The 12,210-nt window shown below is 46.5% G+C and overlaps 1 protein-coding gene across 1 annotated transcript in view; it reads right to left on the bottom strand.

The window, feature by feature from the left end:
- Window positions 1-1,347: 1,347 nt before the first annotated feature.
- LOC113407511 (centrosome-associated protein 350-like) overlaps window positions 1,348-12,210 on the bottom strand; it is a 167,587-nt gene continuing 156,724 nt past the window's right edge. Inside the window, exon 38 of the mRNA XM_026656103.1 lies at window positions 1,348-1,531. Within this exon, the coding sequence (XP_026511888.1) occupies window positions 1,367-1,531 (165 nt within the window). The 3' untranslated portion in view covers window positions 1,348-1,366. The remainder of the gene's footprint in view (window positions 1,532-12,210) is intronic.

Raw genomic sequence — 12,210 nt, 5'->3', positions numbered from 1 at the left:
ATTTTCACATCTTGGCTTCAGATTACTCCCTTAAACACTCCACAATCACTGAAATTTGTCCAGGTGAGGTTCTTTTCATATAGTTTCCCCCTTTCCTTCCCACATTTGACCACTGAGGTTTGTTTCTTTTTGACACCCCCCCCATCTCAAGAAGCTGGATTTTTGTGCTAAGAATATGGACCCTAGAAGTTTCCAGGACAGATGCAGTATTACATAGGTACCTTTCACAGGTTCTGCTGTTTCAAAACCTAAGACAGTGCAACCACTGCACTGGACACTTTCCTTAACTTCAATTTAATAAATTATCTTAAAATAAGTTAAAAATCCCACAACCACAGAACAAGTACACAGTCAAGCACTGGACATCACTTTCTTTGGCGAATACTCATTTCCCTAATCGTTCAAATAACTGCTTCTCTGATTTATTAGGGTTGGGTGGTAGCAAGGGAGGAAGCTGAGCTATTGAAGGCCAAAATTTTGTGAAGAAACATTTTCTACTCCTGCATGTCTACTGCCTGAGAGAATCCTGAGTATCCATTTATCTAAGAGCTGCTGGTAATTCAGGAGATGAAGAAATGCTGCATGGTAGGAGTAAAGCTGACAAACGTCTAGTCTATTATGCCCAGTTTTTGGTGGCCTTTACTTTGCTCTTACTCTTGACTGAAGCAAATTAGACAGGAAACAAGTAAGAATTATTTAGATGAATGCAAAAAAGTAAGCTCATCCATTTCCCCCTTTGTTAGCCCACCGATCATGTCTGGTACCACATCGCATGAAGAAAGATGGGAATGGACTTCAAGGGAATGAAATAGACTCTTGAGTGGAAACATTGATGCATATTGTTAGGTCTGCAGATACAAAGTGGTTAATAATATAACACTATTAATTGCTGTAATGTCCATTTATGGCTAAAAACTGACAAGCAGTTATCAAAATCACCCAATACACCTTTCTAAAGATCACTTCAGTTTAGATTGCTGACAGCAATTTTGGGCCAAGTGACCAGTATCTCAACCCAACCACATCCAACCACTTTCAGAGTACAATCTGAAGTTCATAGTCCCAGTCTGAGACCATGGAGAGGTGCTGACATATATTCTCTGTGCTGAATTAGCAAAAGGATGGTGTGAATACACCACAAGCCAGCATCGAGTGAAGGACCATGCTTGTTTACAACAACAAATCCAGTGTAAGGTCTCTAAAGGCAGTGGGATGTAATACTGTGTTCCTTTATCACATCTGAACTGCCTTTAAAACCATGTATGTAAGTCCAGCAGCAATATTGCTATGGTGGAGATGTAGTATGTCAGGAGTCAGAAAGCCCATGACAGGAAGTTTTGTAGTTTCTGGTTTATTATCACGGATGTCACAAAAGCAGTAGTCTCCCTTGTTTTTCATTTATCTGGTTCAGAACATTAATAGTGTCTCTGATTAAGGCCTCGAAGATCCCATCTGCCAATTGCATCTTCACACAGAGCTCATCCTCATCATAATTCACCCACTGAGCTTCTTCCTCATGGAGTTCCTGTACCTTGGGTTTTAGAGAGAAAAAAACAACATGTTAACACTCCATTGTTTCTTGGAATATTATTCTTCAGGCCTTCTAGGACAAGTAAAAAACAAGCACAGAAAATGTAGAATAAGAAATAACTGGCAATGACAGAATTGTTTTTATATATAAGTTGTTCCACAACAATTCTTAGAGCAGTAAAATGAAGAATTATATTATACAGCTGATCTCTTAACCAGATACATTACTTTTACCAGAATATTTTTACTTTTTTAATTTTTCCCCTTTGGTTTACTGTTCATTTTAAAGAAATTCATTCTATTTTTATATAAGTTTTGTACTTTAAAAACACTACTAATGTGCCATCATTCTTGATCAATAGTGTGAATTCAAATTGAAATATTCTTAAAAATTAATTTTTTATTTATAAAAAGTCTACAATGTGATTAGTGTTGCACAAAAGAGGAAAATATGATTGAAATCTGTAAGAAAGTACAAAGAAAAACGGGGGGAGGAAGAAGGTAGGTGATTAGAACATGGCTAATAAGCATCAGAAACCCATAATATCAAAGAAATTTACATTTCACTACTAATTCTCCTGAAAGTAGAAGCAAAAATGCTGGCAGGCAATGCTGTTGTGCAATACTATGATACTGCAAAACGGTTTCTTTGTACAGCATATTTTATGCTTCACTGCTCTTGAAAGCATTAGTTCTAACTGAATTTTATGCTACGTACAGCTAAATAATTTCTAACAATTTGATGATTTTTCTTGTCCATGAGCAGATCCCACAATTCTTAATTGTTATTCAAAATTAGGTGTTCAGACCCCAGATGATGAGCTCCATGCAAGAACATAGACAGAAATCATCAGCAAATAATGCATAGTCCGAAGACTGTACAAACTGCATGTTACAAATATTACAATTTGAAATTAGACCTTTTGAGCATTCATGCTAAAATTTTGCTTCCATATGTATTCACATTAGTAAACCGTGAGTGCTTCAACTTGCTCAGAAAGAACATGAAATCAAATAAAACATTCTTTTGAATGCTACGGAGTATCTCTTGAAAACTCTTCCACTATTTGCTCAGCTTCAGTGCTAACCCACACTGAGCCATGAACCTTATATTTGGCACAAGAGTATCTGTTTACCTTAATTAAAATATATTTACATTATATAATCAGAAAAGGAAAAGAAGGAACCTCACTGTGGATAAAAGCTATCCCAAAATACATATGGACAACTAGTAAGAAGATCAGGCAGACATTACTTTGGAATACATGGTCAAAACAAGGCTGAAAAACTTTGCTTGTGATAATTTTATTAGTTATGATATCAACATCTATGGTATTTTACTCTATTTATATAATAAGGGAGCAGGGAAAGAGGGAGAACTGAAATAAACCCAGTACCCTCTTCCTCTTTGTTTAGTCTTTGAGTTGTCTACACAAGGGGACTTCATCTGTTGAGAGTGTGAAAGGGGGTAAGCTACTGTACAAGAATTCTTTGCAATTTAATAATCCAAAAGTAATGTGAAGGCCCAACAGGCTGCAATGGAGACCACAGAGGAACAGACCTTCCAAGGTTCTAGCTATATTTACAAGCCCTCAGTTATGCACGTGGTTTCACAGTTTGACAGCTCCTTTTATACTTATTGAAGAGTTTGGAAAAAAAATGCACTTCACCAAACAAGTGTGAAAGGGCAATTTTTAGGTGTCCCGCACTTTCATTAGTGCTCTGCACACTTCCATAGATCCACCCTAGTGTAGTTAAAGAAACTGTCATTCATACATGTATAAGACAAAGGAAAATGACTCCCTAATAATTCCTTTTTGTCATAGCAGTAGGAGGGAAAAAAAGAGGGCTAACGGGAACCAACAGTTAAGGACAAAGTGCTATGGCTTTGACTACAAGGAAACAAGGTGGCAAAGACTCTGTCAACCAAGCCCTGTATATCAGAGGTCAGTCCTTTCACTTCCCCCCAGAAGGAGAGGCTCTGAGAGGGAGGACAATGTGACACTCTGTACCTCAGGGGAACACCCTGCACCCCCATGTTCATCCTTATAATAGGATTGTGTGTGCTGAAAATGTGTCCTCATGGCTTAAAACAAGCCCAGGCAAAAACTCTCCAGGAGCAGAGGCCCAGGCAAAACTCTCCAAGAGAAGAGGGGCAGTTCACATCTCATCAGGGCATGTATGGGACAAACCCAGCCCAGCCACACAGGAACAAAGGACACTGGCCTAGGCAGTGACAAAGGATCTCTTGGTCTCTTCCGTGAGTCACCCCCCTTCCCTGAGTCAGTATAATGAGATAATGCTCACCTGACTCTGAAGGGGGTGGGGGGTGCAAAGCCAAGAGGGAAGAAAGAACATGATAAAAGGGAGAGACGTTTGCGATGCTGGCTCTCTCTTCCACCTCCATCTACAGACACCACCACCAAGCAACTTAAACGCTGATCAAAGGGGAGAGCCTGGCTGAAGGGCAACCAGCCAGCTTGTGGTGAGAAGCATCTAAGTTTGTAAGAGCACTGAAAGCGTTAAGATCAGCTTAGAATGTGTTTTGCTTTTACTTCATTTGACCAAATCTGACTTCTTGTGCTTTGACTTATAATCACTTTAACTACAAAGATAGATTTTATAAATGTGTTTGTTTACTCTACCTGAAGCAGTGTGTTTGGTTTGAAGTGTGTCAGAGACTCCCCTTGGGATAACAAGCCTGGTACATATCAATTTCTTTGTTAAACTGACAAACTCATATAAACTTGCAGTGTCCAGCGGGCATAACTGGACACTGCAAGACGGAGGTTCCTAGGGTTGTGTCTGGGACCGGAGATGTTGGCTAGTGTCATTCGGTTGCACAATCCAAGCAGCTTACATGCCAAAGGCTGTGCGTGAACAGCCCAGGAATGGGAGTTCTCACAGCAGAGCAGGGTAAGGCTGGCTCCCAGACTGGAGGATTGGAGTGACCTAGCAGATCACCGGTCGATAACACCAGGGGAACATCACAGACAGTTAAAGAAATTAGAAAAAGGTACAAGAATATAGGGTGGCACCTCTCCTCAGAGGAAAGGAGGGTGGGATGAAGGATGACAGGGGAGAAGACTAAGAAAAGGAATTACAGAGACTAAATTTCTTTTGTTCTACACCACTCTTCTCCTATCCTTCCAAGGGATTCAGTCAAAGACATACACTGCATGCACCAAGTGGTGCTCTGAGGTGGGCCTACCTTATCATGCTGATTGCAGAGCTCTACAACTGAAGGAACACTCAGGTGCAGGCAGTCTAGGGGTACGTCTTCACTACCCGCCGTATTGGCGGGTAGCAATCGATTTATCCGGGATCGATATATCGTGTCTTCTTTAAGACGCGATATATCGATCCCCGAACGCGCTGACTGTCGACTCCGGAACTCCACCAGAGCGAGCAGCGGTAGCGCAGTCGACGGGGGAGCCGCGGCCGTCGATCCCGCGCCGTCTGGACCCCAGGTAATTCGAACCAAGATACTTTGACTTCAGCTACGCTATTCGCGTAGCTGAAGTTGCGTATCTTGGATCGATCCCCTCCCCCCCCAGTGTAGACCAGCCCTAGGTGATAGTGCTTTATGAACATGTGTGGAGACTGCCATGTGGCTTTACATTTCTTCAAAGAGGCCTCAGCCCATGAAGTTACTGTGAGACCTTTAGTAGGTGATGTTTGACCAAACTGGTACACTAGCACTTGCCTGGCTAATAAGCAAATGAAACTGGTCATTACCTATCTGGTGGTTAAAGTGAGTTTTTACATCCTTGCAGCAGTCTTAAAAGCACACAAAATTGTTGAAACTTTCTGAACTCTTATGAAAGAATTCAGTAGAACTTCACACCTCTGACACCAGGACTGAAGTTTCCCACTTTGGAGAGCAGCAGGGCTTGGATAAAGTTGTGAACAGGACAGGTTAACTGAAGCAGAATTCATGTCCCCCCTCAAGGATGAATTCTGGCAGGAGAACGAATACATCTTACCTGGAAAATACTGAAGGTGTGAACATACGTGTAGGAGAGAGAGAAAATGAGGGAGCTTAAAATTCTCCCAGCCATATGACAAAGTATTATGACAATTAAAAGCAGCACTTTACAAGGATAGCTTGGGCAGCATCTGGGGAAGGAGACTTCCTCCTGGGATTCAAATGCAAACATATGAGTACCTGCAAAATGAAAGACAGGTCCCACTGAGGAGTCACTGGATGATGCAGGCGTCTCCAACAAAACTGAAAAAAATCAGCTGGGAACTAGTGTCCCTGCTCCTGAAAGAACTCCAATAAGAGAGAGGACAGAAGAGCAGACGCTTAGGTTATAGACACTGAGCTCTTTTTGAAACCCTACAAAGAGGGCATTAATATGTTTTGCGCAGGCATTGATATTATTCTTGTTGCCCCACTGAACAAAAAAATGGTTCCAAATTCATGCGTATTTCACAGGAGTAGGCTCTCTGTTGCTAGTTACAAAGACTGCAATTTCAGAACAGATTTCCTCTTCTTGGAAGCAGCTTTGCTTTATTTCCAATCTCTCCAAATCACACTGAAAGAGGAAGATTGTGGGCCTTGGATCAACAGGTCCAGAAGGTCAAGCAATGGCCAATGACAGGCTCATCAGCTCAAAAAACTAAGGGCATGGGCCTTCAAGAGGCTTGACAGCATTACCTCTGCTTTGTCTTGCTTCACCTTCCTCAAAACTCTGAAAAGGGATAGAGGAAGAAAGCAGTGGTATAGCTCCTTGCCCCAGTCCCATACAGGTGGGGAGGTGACCAAAGCCCACAGGTAAGTCAAAAACATGGAGACCAGGGAGAAGGGTCGAAATTTGGGGGGAGCATGGGCTGTTATAGCAGGGATAAGGGAGAGACAAGACAGAACTGGAGGTAGGGGGGGAATCAAATCAGTATCTTAGATGCCTGTATACTAATGCGAGAAATATGGGGAATAAGCAGGAAAAACTCGAAATGCTAGTAAATAAACTCAAGAGAAGACAGAGGGGACATGATAACAGTTTTCAAGTACAGAAAAGGTTGTTACAAGGAGGAGGGAGAAAAATTGTTCTTCTTTACCTCTGAGGAAAGGACAAGATGTGATGGGCTTAAATTGCAGCAAGGGAGGTTTCGGTTGGACATTAGGAAAAACTTCCTAGCTGTCAGGGTGGTTAAGCACTGGAATAAATTGCCTAGGGAGGCTGTGGAATCTCCAGGTTAGACAAACCTGTCAGGGATGGTCTAGATAATACTTAGTCCTGCTATGAGTGCAGTGGACTGGACTAGATGACCTCTCGAGGTCTCTTCCAGTCCTATGATTCTATGATAAATATGCTTGTGGACAGGGCTTTAGGCCTAACGGCCCAAGTGAAAAAGCAGGGTACTCTGGCTGTTGTTGCAGAGGCGAGCCAATCTACTATCTGTGCCTGAACATAATAAAGCATCAAGATCTTTAGAAGAGGAGGGACCTTCTTGAAGACTGAAGGGGAAATTTTCAAAGGTGCAAAGGCAGTTAGGTACCGAATTTGCAGTGAAAACCAATTGGGAATTGGGCATCTGTGACACTTTGAGGTTCAACCCAGACCAGTAAGGGGTTGTGTCACTGCCTGCCCTGAAACTTGGAGTGCCTTAAATGCAATGCTGATGTGGCTAACAGCCTTCACATCAACAGCCAGCATACAAGCATGCAGATCACACCCTGGCTTCTACCACCCAGTTACTTTTTTCAGGGTGACCCCAACACTCTCACAGTCCCAAATTGTCCCTAAAACTGTCTGTCCTGCAGTCTTCAGCTCTCGCCTTGATCATTTACAGAAGTGATCCATTTCACTGTCCCCTTAAAGAGAAAATACCTAGCAGCTTATTACATTAACTGTGTTAAGGAACACTATTTTAATCAAAGCACTGAATGGTTTATAGTAAAAGTTAAACAACTTTGTTAAACAAGAAGTCACAGGTTTAAGTTATACCAAGTATAAGGAATAAAGATAGAACGAGTCACAAACAAACAAAAGTAAAAATATGCTTCTAAAGCTAAACCTGCTTGTACAAGAGACTCTAGTTTGTTAAAAGATGTATTTCACAGCAAGTCTCTTTTTCCAGCATGGCTGACCAGACTGTGGTCAGCCCCTTCACAGAGCTCAAAGTGCTCGGTTCCTTTATGCCTCCTTAGGTGAAGGATGCTTTGAGCCCTGCAAAATGAAAACTTCCAAAATTTTTTGCAAAATCCCCTTCCCCCCCATTTTTGACCAGCTCCGATATCAATGGAAACCTGATTGATGGGAGAGTTCTTGGAATGCTGTGCTGCTTTGTGTGTTACTGACACTCCGCCACAAGGTTGTCTCTCTGCTGGAGGTAGAGGAAACATCAGTAGAGGTTGTCTCTGCCGATCATCCTTCTCCCTCGGTTTTTCTGCTCTCTTTTTGAGGTCTATTTTGTGCCCCTCTCTGTGCAGAGTCATGAAGTTTAAGGCCAGAAGGGACCACCAGGTCTCTAGTTTGATCTCCTGTATATCATAGGCCACCAACACCACCCAGCACTAAACCCAACAACTGTACTTGTCCTTTTCTTCAGTTCTGGGCTTAGAAATGAGGAAAAGGGGAAAGACAAAGCTGGGCAAGAGGAAACAGGAACAGAGGGAAAAACAAAAGTAAAGAGAAATCTCTGAAATGGGGCCTTACATGCAGGGCTTGCCTGACAGAATTATTACCTCTTTGCTTCCTGGTAGGCAAAGTCACAACACTATAAGTACTTGACTGTCATCATTGGTAGGCTGGGAGAAGAGGAACGTACAACAAATTTCCTTGCCTATATTACAAACACATTACACTGGTGGTTTCCAAATTGTGGTTCCGAGCATGCTGGATGGTCACATGTTGCTGGCTCTCCTTGTTTCCAGCTGCTACATTATATTTAATACAGCCAAAAGTACACACTTTACTAAGAATACTTTTCCAAGTAAGCAATTGCTGTAATTGTCACAGGATGTTACACAATTATGAGTGGGAAGGGAAGAAGCCTGCAAGAGACACTACTAATGTCTCATTTCAGACAATGAAAGTTTTAGAATCTCTGCCTCACATTATTAAAAATGAAAATAATGATAAAAGACGGTTACTCACCGTTGTAACTGTTGTTCTTCGAGATGTGTTGCTCATATCCATTCCAGTAGGTGTGTGCGCGCCGCGTGCACGATCGTCGGAAGATTTTTACCCTAGCAACACCCGGTGGGTCGGCTGTGGAGCCCCCTAGAGTGGCGCCGTTATGGCGCTGGATATATACCCCAGCCGACCCAGCGCCCCCTCAGTTCCTTCTTGCCGGCTACTCCGACAGTGGGGAAGGGGGGCGGGTTTGGAATGGATATGAGCAACACATCTCGAAGAACAACAGTTACAACGGTGAGTAACCGTCTTTTCTTCTTCGAGTGCTTGCTCATATCCATTCCAGTAGGTGACTCCCAAGCCCCACCTAGGTGGCGGGGTCGGAGTGAGACATTGCTGTGTGCAGAACCGCTGACCCAAAGGCAGCATCGTCTCTGGATTGTTGCACCAGTGCATAGTGAGTAGCAAATGTGTGGACCGATGACCACACTGCAGCTCTACAAATGTCCTGGATCGGTACTTGAGCCAGGAAGGCAGTCGAGGAGGCCTGGGCCCTCGTGGAATGAGCAGTGAGGTGTGGCGTCGGTACACCGGCCAGGTCGTAGCAAGCACGAATGCAGGACGTGATCCAGGAGGACAGGCACTGTGACGAGACCGGTGATCCTTTCATCCGGTCGGCCACCGCAACGAAGAGTTGCGTCGTTTTCCTAAATGGCTTTGTCCGGTCAATATAGAAAGCCAGGGCCCTGCGAACGTCCAAAGAATGTAAACGCTGGTCTTGACGAGTAGCGTGCGGTTTCGGATGGAAGACCGGGAGAAATATATCTTGGTTTACGTGGAAAGGTGACACCACCTTCGGAAGAAAGGCAGGATGGGGGCGAAGCTGCACCTTGTCCTTGTGGAACACCGTATAAGGGGGCTCGGATGTCAGCGCCCTGAGTTCCGAGACGCGTCGTGCTGAGGTGATGGCTACGAGGAAGGCTGTCTTCCAGGATAAGTACAGGAGTGAGCAGGTCGCCAATGGTTCAAACGGAGGCCCTGTGAGCCTGGAGAGGACGAGATTGAGGTTCCACGTCGGAACCGGTTGTCGTTGCTGTGGGTACAGCCGGTCTAAGCCCTTGAGGAATCTAACGACCATCGGGTTGGAGAAGACCGAGGACGTGAGTTCTCCTGGGTGGAAAGCGGAAATAGCGGCGAGGTGAACCTTGATTGAGGATGTCGCCAAGCCTTGCTGTCTTAGAGACAGGAGGTATTCCAGTATTAAGGGGATAGGAGCCTGCGAGGGAGACGTAGCTCGTTGCTCACACCAACAGGAGAACCTCTTCCACTTGGCTAAATAAGTGGTCCGCGTAGAGGGCTTTCTACTTCCCAGCAGGACCTGTTGGACGGCCTGCGAGCATTGCCGCTCTGAGCGACTCAACCATGAAGCATCCACGCTGTGAGGTGGAGCGACTGCAGGTCGGGGTGATACAGCCGGCCGTGGTCCTGAGAGATGAGATCCGGACTCAAGGGGAGCGTGATCGGTCTCTGTACTGACAGTTCCAGCAGTGTGGTGTACCAGTGTTGTCTCGGCCAAGCGGGAGCAACTAGAATTACCCGTGCATGGTCCCTGCAGATCTTGAGCAGCACCCTGTGGACCAGCGGGAATGGAGGAAAGGCGTAGAATAGCTGGTCTTTCCATGCCATGAGGAAGGCGTCTGACCGAGAGCCCGGGGCTCGCCCGTGTAGGGAGCAGAATGCCTGGCACTTCCTGTTGGCCCGAGATGCGAACAGGTCGATCTGGGGAAACCCCCACCTTTGGAAGACGGAATAGATGATGTCCGGGCGAATCGACCACTCGTGCGTCTGGAAGGACCTGCTGAGACGGTCCGCCAGCGTATTCTGGACTCCAGGCAGGAATGACGCCGTAAGATGAATCGAGTGGGTGATGCAGAAGTCCCACAGGCGAATGGCCTCTTGGCATAGGGGAGATGAGCGAGCTCCGCCTTGCTTGTTGATGTAAAACATGGCCGTGGTGTTGTCGGTGAGAATCAGCACGCAACGGCCCTGTAGGAAGTTGAGGAAAGCCTGGCAAGCCAGGCGCACCGCCATCAGCTCTCGGACGTTGATGTGCAGGGCTAGTTGGGACGCGGACCACAGGCCTTGGGTATGGTGCTCCCCCAGGTGAGCGCCCCAGCCTAGAGATGAAGCGTCCGTAACTAGGTGGAGGGAGGGCTGTGGGGCGTGAAAGGGCACTCCTGCACAGACCGCAGTGCGATCCGTCCACCAGGCGAGAGAGGCCAAGACCGAGGCCGGAACCGTGACCACCATGTTCAGGTCGTCTCGATGAGGACGGTAGACCGATGACACCCAAGCCTGCAGTGGGCGAAGTCGCAGTCTGGCGTGCCTGGTTACGTATGTACACGAGGCCATGTGGCCCAAAAGGACAAGGCATGTTCTTATGGTGGTAATTGGAAAGGCCCTGAGTCCTTGAATGACGCTTAAGATGGTATGAAATCGGCTGTCTGGCAGGATGGCTCGGGCACGTCTGGAGTCCAGGATTGCTCCAATGAACTCTATCCTCTGAGTTGGTACTAGAGTGGACTTCTCTCTGTTGAGTAGAATGCCCAGCTCGTGGAAGGTGTGCGTCACTATGCGGACATGAGCCTGCACTTGGTCTCTGGTGCGGCCGCGTACCAGCCAGTCGTCCAAGTACGGGAACAGTTGTATCCCCTGTCGACGAAGGAAGGCCGCGACGACTGCCAGACACTTTGTGAACACCCTGGGAGCCGAGGACAAGCCGAAGGGAAGGACTGCGAATTGGTAGTGCACCCTGTTTACCACAAATCGCAGGAAACGTCTGTGGGGCGGATAAATTGCTATGTGGAAATAAGCGTCCTTCATGTCGAGGGCGGCGAACCAGTCTCCAGGATCCAGTGAAGGGATGATGGTCCCCAATGACACCATGCGGAACTTCAACTTTACTATGAATCTGTTGAGTCCGCGCAAGTCTAAGATGGGCCGTAGACCCCCTTTTGACTTGGGTATCAGGAAGTAGCGGGAGTAAAACCCCCTGCCCCTTAGCTCCGATGGAACCTCCTCTATGGCCCCCATAGCGAGGAGCCCAAAAATCTCCTGTGTAAGGAGTTGCTCGTGAGAGGGGTCCCTGAAGAGGGACGGGGAGGGGGAGTGGGAGGGGGGGGGCAAGGAAAACTGGAGGGCGTATCCCCTCTCCACCGTGCGAAGGACCCAACGGTCCGAGGTTATACGGGACCAAGCACGGTGGAAGCGGGAGAGGCGATCCCGGAAGGGGGGAGTTGGATCCTGGGTACCAGTCGTGGTGCCGTCCTCGACCGCACCTTCAAAAGGTTTGCCTAGGCCCTGAAGGTGGTCTAGGCTGGCCCTGGTTCTGACCGGGTTGAGGGCCGGTCGACCTTCGCCTACCACCTCGACCCCGCCTCCTAGCAAAGTCCTGTCTTGGACGAGGCGGGGGAGGGTAGAACCGCTGAGGCTGGGGCCTGAAGGGTCTGCGCTGAGGCCCTGGGACATGCATCCCCAGGGAGCGCATCATTGTCCGAGAGTCTTTAAGATTTTGGAGCCTCGAGTCTGTTTTCTC

The sequence above is a fragment of the Terrapene carolina genome, unplaced genomic scaffold (genome assembly GCF_002925995.2).
Source record: "Terrapene carolina triunguis isolate 2854851 unplaced genomic scaffold, T_m_triunguis-2.0 Scaffold212, whole genome shotgun sequence".
Classification (NCBI taxonomy): Eukaryota; Metazoa; Chordata; order Testudines; family Emydidae; genus Terrapene; species Terrapene triunguis.
Note: the sequence above shows the minus strand (reverse complement) of the source record. Positions and strands in the feature narration are given on the sequence as shown.